The 21581-nt window shown below is 44.9% G+C and overlaps 1 protein-coding gene across 2 annotated transcripts in view; it reads left to right on the forward strand.

Annotated features, from left to right (window-relative positions):
* The window catches only part of LOC144762304 (exportin-5-like), a 2548278-nt gene that overhangs the window by 1020713 nt on the left and 1505984 nt on the right, over positions 1 to 21581 (forward strand). For both annotated transcript variants that reach the window (XM_078647452.1, XM_078647453.1), the window contains one exon: positions 19936 to 19986. In XM_078647452.1, coding sequence (XP_078503578.1) covers positions 19936 to 19986 — 51 coding nt within the window. The remainder of the gene's footprint in view (positions 1 to 19935; positions 19987 to 21581) is intronic.

The following is a 21581-nucleotide window of genomic DNA, read 5'->3' on the forward strand; positions in this document are numbered from 1 at the left end:
CTACTCTATACCCCTTTACTTAAAATATACTAATGCGTGAGGGTTTTAGTGCAAACAGACAATAACATAAAACATTAGCGCAAGCTTCACCATGTGAGGACACAGACAGCCATCTTAAAGCCAAATGCGCAGGCGCACAGATTCCCACCAAAACTGCAAGTACGTCACGTCACGTGAGTGTGACTAACGCATGCGCAGAAAGAAAACCCCGCCAAGCAGCGGCCATTTTTAGTTACGAGCGTTATTGAGTTAGTAAACACATAGGCAAGCGTCACTAGGACACCCCAAATGTCAGAATAAAGGGAAATTAGTAAGACGAACAGGTTGAATTACATTGTTATAAGTTATTCAAGGTTCATGAATCCAAGCAAGTCGCGTAATATGCGAATCCTTGCTCCATCAGTACCACTCTCGACGCCTTTCAACTTATTGATGTTATTCCTCACTCTATCAGATTTGATTTTCCATGCCAAGGTGGCTCCTGCCTTTTCAACGTATTCATAATTTTCCATTTTATAAACTGCCCGTTGGGTTCTAAGTTTTTGATCTACTTTATCCCTGTAGGCCAAACTTTGGCACTCCAAATTCTTAAGGACTTGTGGCAGATGATCTGATGATCTGATGGGCACCTAGATCTAACATTTTCCAACCTGGATATCTCCTTCTCCACCTTTTTAAGTTCTAACATCTCTTCCCTATTTTTGGAGCATATCCAACTGTGTAGCACTCCGCGGACATGGGCCTTGAATGCATCCCAAACGTACTGCAGGGATGTTGAACCTATATTCTCGGTAAAGTACTCTGCAGTCGATATTTTGATGACACTTATTAACTCCTCATTCGACAACATTGCCCTTTTTAGTGTCCACCTTGGAGCAGATATCGGTTTACCACTTAAATATAGGAAAGTTATTGGGGCATGATAGGATAAAATAGATGGCAGGATGGACATATCCACTAAATGCTCTAAACCCGACCTATCTGTAAGAATGTAATCTAATCTTGAAGAGTGGCCATGCTTTTTACTAAAAAAGGTAAAACCTGGTTCACCATCCCTCTTCGAACTCCATAGATCTACTAACCCGAGCTCGTGCACCATATTAATCATTATCCGACGCATACGCTGAGCTACCACATACCGGCTAAGGTTAGACCTATCTTTGGAGGGATTAAGGAGGACATTAATGCCCCCACCAATTATTATTGGAACAGTGACTTTCGCAAGTTTGGCCTGCACTCTGAGAAGACAAGCCGGGTCGTCGACATTAGGACACTATGGCGAGTTCTACCCCCCCTATCGCTACCTGTACCAAGATCCACCTCCCGGATTGGTCAGTTAACGTAGCCTTAATGGAGCTGCCTAAGTTAGATCTAAACAAAACCGCTACTCCCTTACTATGTATCGTCTGCTCAGAGCAACGAAAGCACTCCACCCACTTAAATTTACCGAAGATAACTCTAGATTCAAGATAACTCAAGTGGGTTTCTTGTAAAAGAAAAACCTGGGCAGAGGATTGTTCCAGATATTTCATAATCAGCCTTTGTCTTCGGGGGCATCGCAATCCGTAGACATTCCATGACAAGAACTTTATATTAATAGATGTCATTCTCTACCAGATTTTCCTCCGATCCTTGACAAGTTAATAAGGTGCTTACACTTAAACATATAGTGAAAATGAGGAAATTTTTTATGTTTTCACCCACTGCAACCTTTTTCTCTGGGCATAAGCCCTTAGACAGAAGCCCCCCTTGATGTGCGGCTATAAATAAATACATCTACACTTAGAATTGGTAGACTGACTCTTCTCAGCTGCGCAGCCTGATCATTCTTCTATTTCTTCGAAAAGACTCGCCCTATTTTAATTTTGTCTGAATATTTTCGATATTCTATGTCAAGCAAAGCCTTACTAGTTATGCCTTACTGGCACATCCATTTCCACCACTGCTTCCACCCCCGCCTTCGTCTCTGATTTGATCTATTAGGGAATCAACTTCATCAAGTTGGCGCATATTATACATGTGATTGTTCCACATGATACGCAGTGACGCAGGAAATCTCAATTGGGTCTTAGCTCCCAGTGCATTCAATATCGTGATTCTTTTCCCCAGTTCCCACTGCTTAGTGGCGGTAATATGAGAGACGTCTGAACGGATAGAGAAGAAAAAACCAATAGAAAAAGAACTACATTTTAGATGACCAGCTCTCAGAGCGAGAGACAATATTCTCTCCTTGATGGTGTACGTGAGGAAGTTGACCAAGATTTTCCTAGGGCGCTCTCTTCCTTGAACCCTCCTAAATGGATCGCGGTGCACCCTCTGAATGTCAATACTCAAGTCCCTGCCTACATCCTCAGAGTCTTTCAGGATAGTTGCCTTCAGAAGGGAGACGACAAAGTTCTTGATATCTTTCCCTTCCAGATCTTCCGGGACGTTTAGGATTTTCAAGTTATTCTTCCTGGAATGGTTTTCCAACCGCTCAATGTCATCTTTCAAATCCTGATTTTGCTTGACCATTTTACTCATTGAAGCAGAAGACACACTCGGAGCTTCCTTGATTTTTGGTAACTCCGCCTCAAGAGCGTCCGTACTATGTGTAACCTCTACCTTCTGTGCAAGCACATCCCAGCGCCTGCAACACCGACATCACTCCCTCGCAAGACCTCTGCGACTCTCTCGCCTCGTTCTTCCACCGCAAGATCGCCGACATTCACAACAGCTTCGGCGCACAAACCACACACCCAACCGCCGAACCAGCGCCCCCTACCACCACCCTCTGCAACTGGACCCCGGTCAGCACCAAAGACACCACCCGCACGATGAACACCATCCACTCCGGCTCCCCTACCGACCCATGCCCACACCACATCTTCAACAAAGCCGACTCAATCATCGCACCCCAACTCCGGAACATCATCAACAGCTCCTTCGCATCCGCCACCTTCCCGGAGAGCTGGAAACACGCCGAGCTGAGCGCCCTCCTCAAGAAACCCATCGCAGACCCCACGGACCTGAAGAACTTCCGCCCCATCTCGCTCCCTCCCTTTCCAGCCAAAGTCATCGAGAAGACCGTCAACAGACCACTCTCCGCATTCCTCAAGACCAACTGATCCCTCGACCCCTCACAGTCCGGCTTCCGAGCAAACGACAGCACCGAGACCGCCCTCATCGCAGCCACCGACAACATCAGGTCCCTGCTCGACAACGGGGAAACGGATGCCCTCATCCTCCTGGACCTCTCAGCAGCCTTCGACACAGTCTGCCACCGCACCCTGATACAGCACCTCAACAAGACCGGAATTCAAGGAGCGGCCCTGGAGTGGATCATCTCATTCCTCGCCGGAAGAACCCAGAGAGTCCGCCTCCCCCCGTTCCAATCCACGGCCACCGAAGTCATCTGCGGCGTTCCGCAAGGATCCTCACTCAGCCCAACCCTCTTCAACGTCTACATGAGCCCTCTCGCAGCCATCGCCCGCCGACACAACATCAACATCATCTTCTACGCCGATGACACCCAGCTGATCCTCTGCCTCACCAACGACCCCAACACCGCCAAAGCCAACCTCCAGGAAGGAATGAGGGACGTTGCAGAATGGATGAAGATCAGCCGCCTTAAACTGAACTCAGACAAGACGGAAGTCCTCATCCTCGGACCATCTCCCTCCGCGTGGGACGACTCCTGGTGGCCCCCTGCCCTGGCAGCGCACCCAAACCAACGGACCACGCACGCAACCCGGGCTTCATCCTGGACTCCTCCCTCACGATGACCAAGCAGGTGAACGCAGTCAAATCATCCTCCTTCAACACCCTGCGCATTCCCTTAAAGATCTTCCGATGGATTCCCACAGAAACCAGGAAGACCGTCACCCAGGCCCTCGTCACCAGCTGTCTGGACTACGGGAACACCCTCTACGCTGGAACCACAGCCAAACTCCAGAAAAGACTCCAGCGCATTCAGAACGCCTCGGCACGACTCATCCTGGACATCCCTCACCGCAGCCACATCTCTGCCCACCTGAAAGACCTGCACTGGCTCCCCGTCAACAAGAGGATCACGTTCAGACTCCTCACCCACGCACACAAGGCTCTCCACGACACGGGCCCGAAGTACCTCAACAGACGCCTCACATTCTACACACCCACCCGCCCGCTCCGATCCGCCAGCCTCGCCTCCGTCCCACGAATTCTGAAATCCACCGTCGGAGGAAGATCCTTCTCCTACCTGGCAGCCAAGACATGGAACTCCCTCCAGACTCACCTACGGCTGACCCTGGATCACCTCTCCTTCAGGAAACAACTCAAGACCTGGCTGTTCAAGCAATAGCGATTCCCCGTCTCCCCCCCCCCCCCCCGTCAGCGCCTTGAGACCCTTACGGGTGAGTAGCGCTCTATACAAATTCTTGTGATTGATTGATTGATTGACATCGCAGGAGGCCTGGATAGCTGCCTGGTTAGCCTCTGAAATGGTAAATCTCCTGCTAGTGTCGTCTCTCAAGCTCTTCAGAATATCAGCTAACGACCCGGGCGACCCAGGTGGCTCGGCTGACCCAGGTGGCTCGGCTAACCCAGATACTGACACAGGTTGGGCGGATGGTAAAGAAGGAAAAGGGGAATGCTGAGAGAGCTCAACATTTGCTAGCATCTGTTGGCCAGATTGGAGCCCACCTCCCTTCTCTATGGTTGCACTAAGTATATCCTCCTGAACAATATTCTGGATCTCCAGCACCGAAAAGCTACTCCACAGTTCCACTGATGGATGAATGGCAACCATAGAGGAAGTCTCTGCAGTGACCAAATTGTTAAAGGGGAGTTGGGGGCCCTTTTTATTAAACACAGAGCCTGCTAAGGTAGTGGTGGCTATAGCAGGATTGTGGGGGGGAACATGGTGGCCGGAAGCTAACTGCTGCGACGGAGCCTCCCGCGATGTGTGTCAGTGCTGATGGAGTTTGACTAGGATGGCTGCGGTAGCAATCAAGTTCGCCTGGCTGCACGGTTTCTGTTGCTGGGTTCGGCTGTCGGGATTAGCAAAGTTTGGAGCGACCCCCTCCCTCGAAGTTTTTATGCCCGCTTGTTTGTCTGCTTGCTCATCCGCCCGGCGTCCTACAGGTTCCTCGCGGCTTTGCCGTATTCCTTGGGGCTGCGTGCCGATGGTGCAGGACGTAGGGGGCGGTCCGAGTCCGGAGCTCCTGTGCAGCCGCGATCTTGGAGCGGCTCTGGAGAGGAGGTGGGCTCTTGTGGTCCCGCTCTGGCCTGTCCCTGCTCGCAGTGCCGACCTCCTCGCTCTGTCTGTCTCGGTGTGCCGTAGTGGGGGACGCATTGGATGCACTAGCGCTTGGACCAGCATGGAGTGAGGTAGGAGTGGGGTGCATCGTGAGGGGCGCGGCTGAGGCTGAGGGGACTCAGGTGATTTGGAGCAAGGGGTGGGGGCCCCCATTTAAGAATGGATTGTGCCTGGGAGCTATAAGGTCCTTCCCAGGATTGGGAGCTCATAAAGAGGTCACTGCGCCTTTCCCGTCACAAATTGTTGCGCACCAATCAGTTTATCGTATGGAGAAGCGTTTGGGCAGTGACACTGATAGCAGTTTGTGCCAGGCAAAGGAAGTATCCATCTATGAACCTACGGTTTCCCGTTATACATTGCGCAATAGACCCCCCCCCCAGTGTTCTCGCTGTAATTCCCAAACCAAATGTCGTGTCACCCCGATAGTGGTTGTAAAAGCCACTACAAGACAAGCAACAGGTGCCTGCGTAACAGAGGGTACACCCCCAGGCAAAGGAAAAGGTCGTAAAAAAAAACTAGGGGAAGCATCAAACCAAAAATTACGCCTTCGCTGAAGTCCTTTTATAAGGTTATTTCTACTAACACAGCGGTTTGTGGGCAGAATAGAATTGTAGAGGATAAAGCTGAGGGCTTAAACATGGCATCTATTACTACCTCCACTGATATAGCTGCCCCATCCCAATTTATTTTACAAAAATTAAGTGAATGTGCTTAAAGGTTCATCAGTGCATATGTGAAATTTTACATTAAATACAAATCAGCATTTTTTGACAAATATCTGCTCATAATTAAAGCCTATTTGTTGCAATGATTCCCACAGTATTCCATAATAACAATATTATTCATCAAATAATTAATAACCCTGTAATGAAATCCTTAATTCTTCTGTTTTCGTATGGTGAGCTGGCCTCATGAGGGTGGCGGTTGCAACAACTTTCACATAAGTGCGCGCTCCAGGCATTGTGCGACAAGTGCCGGCGCCAACCAGAAAGAACTCGAAAAGAAAGTTAATTAATATTGTGGTTAACAAAAAGAGTGCATAGGGATCTATATGATACCTCATGAGGGTGGCAACACGTTTGGCCTGTTGAGGGCTCTCGGACTTGAGGACATATTTGTACACAGGCTTACTGTCTTAGGAGCACAGTGACATAGATCATGGTCACACTTGTGATAAAATAACAGTATAACAAATTACCATAAATGCCCAAGCTAATCAACCAGTAGTGTCAGTATACACAAAGTGAATGTGTTGGCTCACGATAGCCAAATGGGAAAGGAACACCACACCATGCTGTTGGATGTAGCTTGCCACGGTGGCATATGGGTCAAGTGAAAGAACTTACCACAGGTCCATGGATTGAGGGGTGGTGGTGGTGGTGGGGGAGGGGGGGTTTAATACCAGAGGCCACCATATGAAATTGTCAGATAAAATTGTTTGCAAGAGGCCCTTACCAGATTGTTTGCTAAATTACTTGAAAGGTGCAAAATTTCTCAGCCAGAGCAATGAAATTCCTCGATGGAGAAGGCTGTGCTATATGCTCCTTCAAAATATCTGCCATTCCTATAGAACCAGAATAAAATAAGTGACCTAGTCTTATTTTCATCTTCTCCCCCTGGTGAGAGTCTGGATGTCTTCAAGGGACCTCGCTTGTCAGGGAGGCATTAGGGCAAACTTGGGTCACCATAGGTTGTGCTGCACTATCTGCGATCAGTGATGCCCCTGCTGTTCGACCTAAGATTTCCCATCAAATCCCATCTGAGGCCTTCCAGTGACTCCAGTTTGTAGGCTCAGTTCTGGACACCACTCTTCTCAGCACCTTCACACCATCTACATATAAGAAATGGTCACTTCCTTTCATCAAGGTGTGAAAGTTCCAGCCCTGAGGGTCCTGAGATTCTAAGGTCTCCTGGTTTCCCACATTCTCCTAGTCACATATGCACATTGGCACATGAGGGCCCTGCAGTGGTGTGTCTGCGGGCAGTGGCTACAGTATGTAAAGGATTTGATTGAATCCATCATGAGCTCCCCTCACCACTCCGGCTGAAGTGGTTTGGTGGGGAAACAAGGCAAACCTGTTTTGCAGGATTGCTTTTACTCCCCTGCCGACTGTGGCTACATACAGTAGTGATGGAAGTTTCCCCCCTCTCCCCTCTCCTTTGGGTGGGGAGCTCATCTGGAGGTCTTAAAGGTTTGGACCTCTGGTCTGTGCAAGAACAGGTTCTTCTCATCATCCTGTTGGAACTGCGGGCAATTCTACTGGTGCTGAAGGCCTTCCTCCCATCCATCCAAGGTTGGTCGGTGAGTTCAGATCTTGACAAACAACATGGTGTTATGTTGTTTCTGACTAGTCTGTTTGGGATCCTGCTAATCAGGACCCCAGTCTCTTTGCATTCCCCCCTGAATTGTTTATGGTGACTCCTTAGGTACACCACGGATTGGCTACTGTTGTACCCTTATAAGTCCCTAGTATATGGTACTGGGGTACACAGATGAAAGTGGCCAAACCCCACATGGCGGTTTGGACTCATACAGGCACAACTGTGTGGGTTAATACTTCACAATATACTAGAATTACTCCATGTAATGTTTTACACCATGTCATATATAACAAAATACATTACTTTCTTTCAGTTCAATATATTTGTGTTTATCAATACTTTTTCTTTGAATTAAACACACTTTACTTATACATACAATCTCAAAATAAACTTGAAACATACATTTTGTGATTTCATCAACAAACTCATAATTACAAAATTTAAATCAAGAATACGAAATACAGCCCGCCCGATGCATTTCGGGACTCCCGTCCCTTCGTCAGGGGCCAAAATCTGCAAAAAACATTCCACAAAACTTTAATCAGTTTTTGCGTTTATAGTCAGCACAACTGAAACAATTACCATCAGAACCAGTTCTCCAAAAGACTCAAAATCTCACAGATACGCATTAGAACACGGAACAGATGCACATGAACCTTAGTCTATACCTATCAGTATTAAAAATGCAAACCGGTCTAACCCATCAGAATCACTACATTCTAGACAATATGTTAGCAAAATAAGTACCTGAGTGTCATAAGCTTCCTTCCGAAAAAGAAGAATCATCCAATTCTATGTTCTTCTGTAAAAGCAATGATAATGTGGGCTGTCATTCTTCTCTATAATCAATCTTATAACCTGCTAGACTTGATGTCACTGCTCAAAATCACATACCTCTGAGAGAAGACGAAACGTATGTGCCTGGATACTAATAGTTCACGTGTAAAATGGAACCTTGACTCTTGACTCCCTGCAATATCAAAATAACCCGTTAAGTTTTAATTCTGTCTCTACTCACTCCCTAGAACCACTGGCTTTTGAATCTTACCTAGAAGCACACTTTTAGTGCGTCGCTTCTTTTCTTCCTTTCCTTAGTCGGTGCTGTACTCTCCTTTCCCCTGGTCTCTATGCCGGGTAAGTTACGGTCCCAATCTACAAGCATAACACCGAATTTCAGTACTTCCTTCTAACACTGACGGGTAAAAGCCTGTGTATTTCCACATTAAGAAAGTCTCCCTTACCTTCCTATTCTTAAATCCGAACTCCTCTCGATACGCGATCCGCCATGACTCTCCTCCCTGTGTTTCCAGCGTTATGACCATCACGCGACCTAAAAGAAGGACTACTCTAAAACATCATCTAATGATGTCGCCATCTTAGAACGGGTTCTAAATCGCTTGTACACCACTAACTCTGCCTTGCTCCAATCCATTTCACGGGTATTCCTTACACTACTTGAAATTAATCTTCATTCAGAACAATGATATTTACCAATTACGAACCCCCTCTGATTTTATTGCGCCTGATAGTCACATATGATTTCAAAAGTCAATGATAATAAAGTATCAAGTTTCATGTGCATCCCACCGGCCCCCTCTGCATAACCCGCGCGATCTCGCGTCCCAACTGAGTTAATGACAACCGTATCAAATGGCTGGTTTAAACTAGAGTGTAGCGATGTGTAACGACCATCTGCTTACCAGAGAGCCTTTCTTACTGTGAACATTATGTTTGTTATATCAATCTTGCCCACCATGTTATTGTTTGCAACAATTTGAGAACAAATGCATATTGTTTGTGAATGAATGTACTATCTAAATAATGGGGTAACAGTGTTCCGTCGTATTCTATAGGAAGCATCCCATATCAATTTTGTCATTAAGGCCATACGGTGCCATTGTTCCTAGTGTCTTGATCCAAAAGATCTCTCTTTGTAATAGTCTTTTAACATTATCAGAACCTTGTTGTAATTTAATCTGTTCGATTATCTGAAATTTTATTTGAGCGATCGTATGTTTAGCTTCATCCCAGTGTGTTGCCAGACATGAGGTACTGCTCTTGTTTCTGATTCTGCTTTTATGTTCTGTTAGACGTGTTTTCATTTTTCTGTCAGTTTTTCCCACGTAAAGCAAGCCACACGGGCATTTAATTGAATAAACAATGTGTGATGAGTTGCAATCAAACGCTTGTTTTATCTGGAATTTCTTTCCTGTTGTAGGGTGTGAAATGGTGTCTCCTTTTATTACATTATTGCAATGTATACAATTGCCGCACTGTGTTGTACCAGGTTTAGACACTGGTTCTGTTATTTTTGGCGATGACAAGTGTTCTTTGATATTCCTGCCTCTTGTGTAGGCAAACATTGGTTTATTTGCAAATAAACCGTTGAATTCTGACTCTTCCTGCAGTAGTTCCCATCGGTTCCTTATGATGCTTTTCATTTCTTTCGAAACCGTAGAGAATTTTGATACGAATACAATTTTGTTACTAGACGTTGGTTGCCTTTTCAGCAGCAGATCACTCCTCCTCTTCTGTTTTGCACGATTCATGTGTTGTACCAGCAGGTTCTCTGGATATCCTCTTTTTATCCAACATTGTACCATCAGCACCTACCACAGAGGTAATCAGATTCAAACCTAAAAGCACCTTCATGGCGCCTATTTCACATAAAATCTTAGACACATTTGAAACACTGGTGAAAAAGGACATGGACAAAATTAATTATGCGGAGAAAAGGAACATCAAGAAAAACTTGAGCCGAGCAGATTTCAGTATCATTGAAGAACTCAAAAAGAATACCTCAATAGTATTTCAGAAAGCTGACAAAGGCGGAGGGATAGTGGTCATGGATCGCACCTTCTATGAAAAGAAAGTTGATGAACACGTCAATGACACAAACATATATATGAAACTGGATTATGACCCAACATTTGAGATTTCCAATGAATTAAAAAGCATAGTAAGCACAGGCGGCATAGAGGAAAAAACAAAACAGTACTTGCTAACGGCATTTCCACGTAGACCCAAGCTGTACATGCTTCCTAAAGTGCATAAGTCATTGAATAATCCACCATTCAGACCCATCGTGTCTGGCTGCGGTTCCGTGTTTGAAAATCCTGGCAGATTTATTGATGTACATCTACAAAAATTTGTGAAAGGATGGACAACCTACATTGAGGACACAAACGATTTCTTAAGAAGCTTAAACATGTTAGATTTCAATGTGAACAAAAAATGGAAACTGTGTACTATCGATGTAGTTTCGTTATACACATCAATTCCCCACGAACTAGGGCTAGAGGCAGTGGAGTGGGCATTACTTCAACATACAGATAACAAAGAAAGAAGTTGTTTAGTACTGGAACTACTGCAATTCTGTTTAACGAACAGTTATTTTGAATGGAAAGGGGATTTCTTCATGCAATTAAATGGGACATCCATGGGTTTTCCAGGGGCACCTGTCTATGCGAATACCTTTATGGCGAAATTTGAAAGCGAACATATTCTCGAGAATGCAGCATGGCGCAAAGGCTTAGTATTTGTGAAGCGCTTTATCGATGATATTTTCATGATTTGGGAAGACAGTGAAGAAGCTTTAAAAGAGAACATTGACCACCTCAATCCCATTGATGAGCGAATCCAATTCACAAGTAACATTAGAGACAGTGGCATCGCTTTTCTTGACACATGGATAGAACTAGAGGATAACCAAATTTCTACAAGGATCTATAGAAAGGAAACTGACAAGAATAATGCGCTGGAATTCGGTAGCTTTCACCCACCATCATTGATTAATAATTTACCATACTCACAATTCCTAAGAATTCAACGAATCACTTCAGATCCAGATACTTGCGCAGAGAGCATGGAGGAACAAAAGGAGAACTATTTAAAAAGAGGATATCCAGAGAACCTGCTGGTACAACACATGAATCGTGCAAAACAGAAGAGGAGGAGTGATCTGCTGCTGAAAAGGCAACCAACGTCTAGTAACAAAATTGTATTCGTATCAAAATTCTCTACGGTTTCGAAAGAAATGAAAAGCATCATAAGGAACCGATGGGAACTACTGCAGGAAGAGTCAGAATTCAACGGTTTATTTGCAAATAAACCAATGTTTGCCTACACAAGAGGCAGGAATATCAAAGAACACTTGTCATCGCCAAAAATAACAGAACCAGTGTCTAAACCTGGTACAACACAGTGCGGCAATTGTATACATTGCAATAATGTAATAAAAGGAGACACCATTTCACACCCTAGAACAGGAAAGAAATTCCAGATAAAACAAGCGTTTGATTGCAACTCATCACACATTGTTTATTCAATTAAATGCCCGTGTGGCTTGCTTTACGTGGGAAAAACTGACAGAAAAATGAAAACACGTCTAACAGAACATAAAAGCAGAATCAGAAACAAGAGCAGTACCTCATGTCTGGCAACACACTGGGATGAAGCTAAATATACGATCGCTCAAATAAAATTTCAGATAATCGAACAGATTAAATTACAACAAGGTTCTGATAATGTTAAAAGACTATTACAAAGAGAGATCTTTTGGATCAAGACACTAGGAACAATGGCACCGTATGGCCTTAATGACAAAATTGATATGGGATGCTTCCTATAGAATACGACGGAACACTGTTACCCCATTATTTAGATAGTACATTCATTCACAAACAATATGCATTTGTTCTCAAATTGTTGCAAACATTAACATGGTGGGCAAGATTGATATAACAAACATAATGTTCACAGTAAGAAAGGCTCTCTGGTAAGCAGATGGTCGTTACACATCGCTACACTCTAGTTTAAACCAGCCATTTGATACGGTTGCCATTAACTCAGTTGGGACGCGAGATCGCGCGGGTTATGCAGAGGGGGCCGGTGGGATGCACATGAAACTTGATACTTTATTATCATTGACTTTTGAAATCATATGTGACTATCAGGCGCAATAAAATCAGAGGGGGTTCGTAATTGGTAAATATCATTGTTCTGAATGAAGATTAATTTCAAGTAGTGTAAGGAATACCCGTGAAATGGATTGGAGCAAGGCAGAGTTAGTGGTGTACAAGCGATTTAGAACCCGTTCTAAGATGGCGACATCATTAGATGATGTTTTAGAGTAGTCCTTCTTTTAGGTCGCGTGATGGTCATAACGCTGGAAACACAGGGAGGAGAGTCATGGCGTATCGCGTATCGAGAGGAGTTCGGATTTAAGAATTGGAAGGTAAGGGAGACTTTCTTAATGTGGCAATACCCAGGCTTTTACCCGTCAGTGTTAGAAGGAAGTACTGAAATTCGGTGTTATGCTTGTAGATTGGGACCGTAACTTACCCGGCATAGAGACCACCGGAAAGGAGAGTACAGCACCGACTAAGGAAAGGAAGAAAAGAAGCAACGCACTAAAAGTGTGCTTCTAGGTAAGATTCAAAAGCCAGTGGTTCTAGGGAGTGAGTAGAGACAGAATTAAAACTTAACGGGTTATTTTGATATTGCAGGGAGTCAAGAGTCAAGGTTCCATTTTACACGTGAACTATTAGTATCCAGGCACATACGTTTCGTCTTCTCTCAGAGGTATGTGATTTTGAGCAGTGACATCAAGTCTAGCAGGTTATAAGATTGATTATAGAGAAGAATGACAGCCCACATTATCATTGCTTTTACAGAAGAACATAGAATTGGATGATTCTTCTTTTTCGGAAGGAAGCTTATGACACTCAGGTACTTATTTTGCTAACATATTGTCTAGAATGTAGTGATTCTGATGGGTTAGACCGGTTTGCATTTTTAATACTGATAGGTATAGACTAAGGTTCATGTGCATCTGTTCCGTGTTCTAATGCGTATCTGTGAGATTTTGAGTCTTTTGGAGAACTGGTTCTGATGGTAATTGTTTCAGTTGTGCTGACTATAAACGCAAAAACTGATTAAAGTTTTGTGGAATGTTTTTTGCAGATTTTGGCCCCTGACGAAGGGACGGGAGTCCCGAAATGCATCGGGCGGGCTGTATTTCGTATTCTTGATTTAAATTTTGTAATTATGAGTTTGTTGATGAAATCACAAAATGTATGTTTCAAGTTTATTTTGAGATTGTATGTATAAGTAAAGTGTGTTTAATTCAAAGAAAAAGTATTGATAAACACAAATATATTGAACTGAAAGAAAGTAATGTATTTTGTTATATATGACATGGTGTAAAACATTACATTGAGTAATTCTAGTATATTGTGAAGTATTAACCCACACAGTTGTGCCTGTATGAGTCCAAACCGCCATGTGGGGTTTGGCCACTTTCATTTATATGTACATGTTAGGCTAACATGAATCATACGGTGCACGCAATATAAGACAGAAATTGACACAATAGGAGAAAAAGAGATTAACCACAGGAGTGCAATACCCACACTTGATTAATATTAACTGAGGTACACCGGGTATAAGTACACCAGGTGTTCCCCATGGGCTGAAGCATGCATTTTGCCACCCATGGGAAACCACTCAAACTTTGATGACAGGCGTACCATTGCCGCCTGTGTATGCTGGTGCTAACACCATTTACGACAGATACAGGTTGCTCATTATCTGAAGTCACTTCTCTTAAAACCTGTAAGTCACCCCTAAAGCAGGACTTTCAAACCTAAAGGCAGGGTGCTCGGTTCGAAGTGTGAGGGTGCCCCTGCATGAGCGGGACACCCTCTACAAGCTTCGGAGTCCATGCTCACTGGTTGTAAGCGCATCAGCCGTTACAGTATATGGAGTGGCCATGCGTCATTACGCGATGGCTGTCTCTAAACTGTCTGTAACGAACCCAGTCATGTTTGGTATCCAACATGTTGGAATCATACACCAGCACCGTAAACCCTGTGGGAGGTATGATTCCATGCACTGCAAAGATCCTTCTGAAGGCCTGCAGTGCTCTCGGTACCAGTATTCCAGAACTGGACAGCTAGGGCTACTGCTGACCAGAGATCTGTTTCTGCCCACCTGCTGCTGAATGTGTTTTTATGCATCATGTGTTTTGCTTCTTTCCCTTTGCTATGCTTAGGAGGTTGATTTACCTAGTCTAGTGATACTAGTGAGTTCCTAATTCCCTGCGTGACATTCTCCTAAGGTGGTTAGGGTTGCGTAGGTGGTACTTAACTGTTACCAGTGATTAGTGGTTGTGTGCTTTATTTTTATATTCGGTGCTAAAGAGATTATTCTATGTGCGAAGTGCTATTTCTGAAGAGCATTCCAAGATTACAAGTGCAAATTCCTGACAGTGGTCCATGTGGCCCTGTCTTGTACATATCCCCTGTAAATTCTGCCCGTGCCTGTTGGCACATTGTAAAGTGTGTGTTTTTCTCTAATGTGTTTTGGTATAATACAAAGGCTATTTTTTTATATAACCTTGTGTGGAGTTTCCTTTGTGGTAGGCCTGGGTGTTGTTGCTGGCTGCGCGCGCAAACACTTAACTCACACTGCCTCCGAGTTTAGCCTTACTACTTGTGTCACGTTACCAAGGGGGTGAGCAGGGGTTATCTTGGCATATAACTCCCTTGCCCTGACGTGGAAGTGGTGGTCTCTGACTGACTTTGGCGCAAGCCCTGGCCAGCCAGGGATCCCATTTCTAACACCGCAGGTCTCTCTCCGCGAGCTACCCTCTTCACGCTCCCTCTCCCCACATCACTGTTCCGTAGCTATCCCTTTGGAAGCCGACGACCCGCACCTTTCTCTATACCAGTCGGCTCGCAGGTGTTCCTCTGTGAGCTGGCCCGCAGCTCTTTTTTCTGCGAACTGAAGGGCCGCGGCTCTCCCTCTACGAGCCAGCCCGCCGGCTCGCAAGTCTCTGAGAACAGATGCAATGGAGGCAACAATCATGCAGGTCGGACCCCCAACACTGCTCCGACACCCCCCAGCATTAGCTCCTTGTCCACCATCCCCCTTCACTCCCACCCCCCACAAATCAATGTGACAGTCATGTTAGGAAATCTGGAATGTAAAAACTTGGCTAATGTCGTACAATTATTAATAAGATGCTTGTGTGGTTGGACAAATAAGAATCTTAGTCATGTATGGATTTACATATAAAAGATTTTATTAAAACAAAACTACAACAAATAACACTATGTACAGCCATGGTGTTATTCCTCGACAATTTGTGAACCACAGCCTGCAAGACAAAAAGAAAAATAAGATGGTGCGTCATCCGTCCAGCAAAGGAGAGAGAGGGAGAGAAAGAGTGAGAGAAAGGAAGAGGGAGAGAAAGAAAGAAAGAGTGAGAGAGAGTGAGAGGAAGACAGAGAGGGAGAAAGAGAAAGTGAGAAACAAGGAAGAGAGAAACAAGGAAGAGAGAAATAGAGAGGAAGAAAAAGTGTGAGAGAGAAAGGAAGTGATAGAGAATAAGAGCGAGAAAGAGTGTGATTGACAGAAAGGAAGAGATGGAGAGGGAGAGAGTGTTGACAATGAAAAAAATCTTCGCAGCTCACCTTTCTGCCACTGGTGTGTCACCAACCACGTGCCGGGGACATAATGCAGCTTTCAAGTTTAGTTATCTGAAACATAGTATAGAATTAGTAATGGCAGAGTACATACAACTGCGCACGTGTAATTCTCTGTTTAGCCCCTGCGTACTCAGGCGGCTGCACCCCATCGACTCCCGTCTCCCAGAGGTGTCTGCCCGCATCTGCACACCCAGGCTGCTGTCACCCCATCCACTCCCACTGCCCAGAGGTGTCTGCCCGCTGCTGTGCTCCCAGGCTGCGGCACCCATCCACTCTCAGTGCCCAGAGGTGAATGCCCGTTCCTGTGCTTCCAGGCTGCTGCAACCCATCCACTGACAGTGCCCGGAGGTGTCTGCCCGCTCTTGTGCACCCAGGCTGCTGCACACTATCCACTCCCACCGCCCAATGGTGACTGCCTGCTGCTGCAGAAACAAGCCTCTCTGCTCACCTTCCGCCACCGGCGTGTGTGTATGAGGGTGCACCATGTGCTGTAAAACCTTCTCCGGCGTTGCGTACATGCAGTACAGCAGAGCGCACAATTCATACTTGGTGTTGGTTTGTCAGGATGGCCACACATCATTGCAACCGGCACACACTTTCAGCTCTGGTGGCACTGAGCAGCCAATCTGAGAGGAAGAAAGAGAAAGAGAGAGAAGAAGAAAGAGAGAGAAAGAGTGAGATACAAGGAAGAGAGAGAGAGAAAGGGAAACCGTGTGAGAGGAAGAGCGAGAAAGTGAGACCGAGAAAGAATGAGAGAGAGAGGAAGTGTGAGAGAGAGAAAGGAAGAGATAGAGCGTGAGAGAGAAAGAGTGTGAGTGACAGAAAGGAAGAGATGGAGAGAGAGAGTGAGTGTTGACACCATGGAGAAAATCCTCACAGCTCACCTTTCTGCCAGCGGTGTGTCTCCAACCACGTGCCGGGACATGGGGCAGCCCTCAAGCTTAGTCATCTGAAACATAGTATGGAATTAGTAATGTCTGAGTACATACAACTGCGCACGCCTAAATCGCTGTCCCGCTTTTGTGTATTCAGGCTAGTGTATCCCATCCTCTTCCACTGCCCATAGATGTCTTCCCGCCGCTACGCACCCAGGCTGCTGCACCCCATGCACTCCCACTGCCCGAGGTGACTGCCCGCCGCTGCGCACACAAGCCTCTCTGCTCACCTTTTGCCACCGGTGTGTCGTAGAGGGTCCACCATGTGCCGAAGCAACCTCCTCACCCATTGTGTACACACGGTGAAGCAGAGCTCACAATTCATGGTGAGTGTTGATTGCAGGATGGCCACGTATCATCGCAGGCCTGCTAGACAAAAAGCAAGATAATATTGTGCATCATGCGTCCATCAAAGGAGAGAGAGAGGGCAAGAGAAAGTGTGAGAGATAGGAAGAGAGAGAGAGAAAGAAAGAGTGAGAGTAAGACTGAGAGAAAGAGTGAGAGAGAGAGAAAGAAAGAGAAACAGTATGAGAAAGAGGAAGAGAGAAACAGAGGAAGCGAGAGTGAGAGAGAAAGAGTGTGAGTGACAGAAAGGAAGAGATGGAGAGGGCGAGTGAGTGTTGACACTGTGGAGAATGTCCTCACTGCTCACCTTTCTGCCACCGGTGTGTCTGAAACCACGTGTCGGGATATTGGGCAGCCCACAAGCACTCGAGCATAGTCATCTGAAACATAGTATGGAATTAATAATGGCAGAGTACATACAACTGCGCACGCCAACATCGCTGTCCCGCCCTGGGAACCCAGACTGCTGCACCCCATCCACTTCCACTGCCCAGAGTTGTCTACCCATTGCTGCGCACCCAGACTGCTGCACCCCATGCACTACCACTACCAGGAGGTGACTGCCTGCCGCTGCTCAAACAAGCCTCTCTTCTCACCTTTCGCAACCTGTGTGTAGAAAATAGGGCCTACCACGTGCAGCTCCAAGCCCGGGGTTCACGGACAGGGCACCCTGCATATCATGCAGCCCCGCTCCGTAGGCCACCAGCTCTCACATTTGGTGCTGGGTCTTGATTTTGCTATGGCAGAGGACATAACAGTGCACCCGGCTTTTCATCGCAGGCTACACACCCGCTCAGCCCTTGAGGTGCAACTAACTCTGTGACCAGTGAGGCGACCCCACGTGGCGGTAGGCCTGCGCTGTCTGATGGATCAGGCTACACTGCGGTTCAGCAGGGCACACAAACCCTTAGCTGTCCAGACCGCCGGGACAGGCCATCACCGCAGGCTGCACACCCGCTCAGCAGGTACGGTACCTGTACCTCAGTGGACTAAAAGTCACCGTCCCGTGCCGGTGTTCCTGTGCCGGCCGCAATGCATCCGGTGTGAGCAACTCTAAAATGGCATAGAGCACGTGCGCCCGGTCTTTTTTATTAGCAGGGACACGTGTCCTGTGCTGGATGGGTGTGGTGTGGGTGTAATACCAGCCATGAGAGAGTGGCTGTGGCATACTGACAACTAGGCCTGTGACCAGCAGATCACTGCAATGAAAACCTGGGCCATGTAGCGTTGTTGTCCTTCCCTGTAAGTATAAGCAGAGAGGGCTGGCCTGGCGTATGCCAGTCCTGCGTGAGGCTGTGAAGAATGACCCCGGAGCTATGGGCGTGGCTCAGTCGTGGGATGTATGAGGAATCAACTGATGCAGTTGTCCCTGTTGTAATGCTGCAATCACCCGGGTCGCAAGCGCCAATGTGTCACTCTGTGAGCCAAGTCCCACAACATGGGCAACATGGAAAGTACGGGGAATGACTGCCCCTACATTCATCCATAGTTCCACACATGAAAGATGGTCGACATGACACATCTGTGTGGATATGAATGTTTATTGCACATTCTGTGGAGTGTTGGAGCTGTAGTAATACAGGGCCATGGGAAAGTTCAGGTTTCAGTTTTTGGCACCTGGAGGGCAGCCAATTAGAACCAAGCTTGTGTTCGGGGTTAGACTGTGCCAACATATGTAGTTATACACTCTGCCAATCTCCAAGCACTTATAAATTCACTATACACTCTCCTTGCAGTACTCTAATGATCCAGTCTCTACGTATGTAGTTGTACAATGAGCGAGAGAAAGTTACATAACCTAAGTTTTCCCACTGCCAGAGGTAACATGGTTGCATACGCTGTCCACAGCACAATGTAATGTGGTAGGGCCCATGGGCAGCATCTTGCATACATAATGAGGACACGGACACAGATAGATAGTAGAACTGGGTACGGGCACATGTCCAGTGACGTCTGTGCTGGATGCGTGTGGGGTGAGTGTAAGCCATCCCTCCGGGAATGGTTGGTGCTGGTAGCAAGTACAACAGTAATCATTGGATCAGACACAGAGATTCAATCATAAAGGGTCCATGACTTGTGCTGCACTAAGTTAGGGGCACCAGACGTGAAATAATACACTAAAGATTCTATCGTAAAGGGTTCATGACTTGTGGTACACTGAGGTAAGGGCAGCAGATGTGAAATTATATGTAAAACATTGTATCATAAAGGGTCCATGAGTTGTGGTGCACTGATTCAGGCACAAGAAAGGCAACCACAGCCTACCAGTAACTCCCCTCTTAGTTTTTGTTGAAACCTCGATGTAAATCAGGTGAGTAACAACAGCATGCATCATGGGAATGGTAGTCTATACTCTCCCAAGTGGGTGCTGCCTTAAACATGACTAAAAAATATCCATATGAGACAAAGAATGTTGCGGGGTGACGCCTTCCGTATAGTTAACCCCTCCAGCTCCGCACTCACTCTGACCGTAAATATATTTATATATGTATATATGTGTATGTATTTATATATGTATATATGTGTATGTATTTATATATTTCACTCCTTCCTGCTTCTCCAGGCACGGCATGCAGGACACAAAGACCGCCACACAGCTCATCCAGTACAACAGGTCAGTTTATTATCACCTTGATACTCCCTCTGGCATGACGCGTTTCGGGTAAGGACTACCCTTGATCACATAACGGTACATTGTTTGAAGAGACCTTTAAGTACTCATTTTTTCATCCTCTTTGCAAAGCACACCACGTGGTTAATAAAAAGTGAAGATATACTTTAAACATACAAATCGAGTGGCTCTTCCATTTCTGTGCAACCAGCACATATGGATAAATAAGATGTATATTCAAAAAATGCACTGATTGTTCGCATACGATATAACTACATAAATGCATATGCGGTAAACATGGACTGGATTTGTGCAAATTCGCAAGAATAAATTGATGTGGCATGTATACTTTCATTATATACAATTCACATAATTACATATATTATATACAATAACTTATTCATTATTTACACCTAATATAATTGTACAAAAATATATATATACATATATATACAAAGCCATCATTCATTATTTGCAATCTATATCTACACATAATACAAAATTAGACAGAGACTGAAATACATATTGTTGCAGCATGAATGCTGCTCCTAGGTTCAAGTCTATGCCCCTATTTTCATCTAATTACTCTATCTTTACCAGCTCCCATGTTGATAAGTACGCATTTAAAAGAGCCATTGTGCAAATATTCTGCCTAAATGCAGACGCCTATGTGCAATTAAGCTAACAGTGCAAAATTGATTTATTATCATTTCTCCAAGTGCGATAAACTTTGCTGAATAAATTCATATTTTACCTATGACAACTGAGCCCAGTTGTCACAAAGAGCTTACTCAAGATATTATATACAAATAAAGTGCTAAGTGCTATATCAAAAAAATAAGCAAATACAAAAAATCATGTGATGATATTTACAGTGAAGCTAAATGCAGAGTTGTCACTATCATTGTAAGTAATAATGATCTATCAATTACACGGTCTAAGACAATCTTATGTATGGATCAGTTACATTTTGTGCAGAGAATATATCTCTCTTCTGTATCCTTTATCCTTATGTGGACAATGTTATCCCTCTGTGTTAGTCCTCCATATGCACAGATATATCAAGTTCATACATCCAAATTATAGGGCGTTGATTTGCTATACATCTGTTTCTATAGATTGTTGTTCCCATCTAATCATCTCCTCAGAAGTTTCTAACACAAAAGAAAAAATGGAACAAATATAGAAAAAGTAAGGGGGTGAAGAAATAAAAGTATTCAGGTTGATCTAAAGAAATGTATGTAGATCTTCCGTGTTGTTAAGACCTTGGGGAAACTTACAATTGAGATTCAGAATGTATTTAGTCTCTAACGGTCTTAGCATGGTTTCCCTATTCCCTCCTTTTTTAGGTATAGGAACATGATCAATCACAAAGTACCTTAAGCAGTTAATATCCTTGTTGTGCACGGATTTAAAGTGCAGTGCAACCGGGTAATTTGGATCACTATTTATATATGTATATATGTGTATGTATTTATATATGTATATATGTGTATGTATTTATATATGTATATGTGTGTATGTATTTATATATGTATATATGTGTATGTATTTATATATGTATATGTGTGTATGTATATATGTAATCAGGTGAGTAA

The sequence above is a fragment of the Lissotriton helveticus genome, chromosome 6 (genome assembly GCF_964261635.1).
Source record: "Lissotriton helveticus chromosome 6, aLisHel1.1, whole genome shotgun sequence".
Lineage (NCBI taxonomy): Eukaryota > Metazoa > Chordata > Amphibia > Caudata > Salamandridae > Lissotriton > Lissotriton helveticus.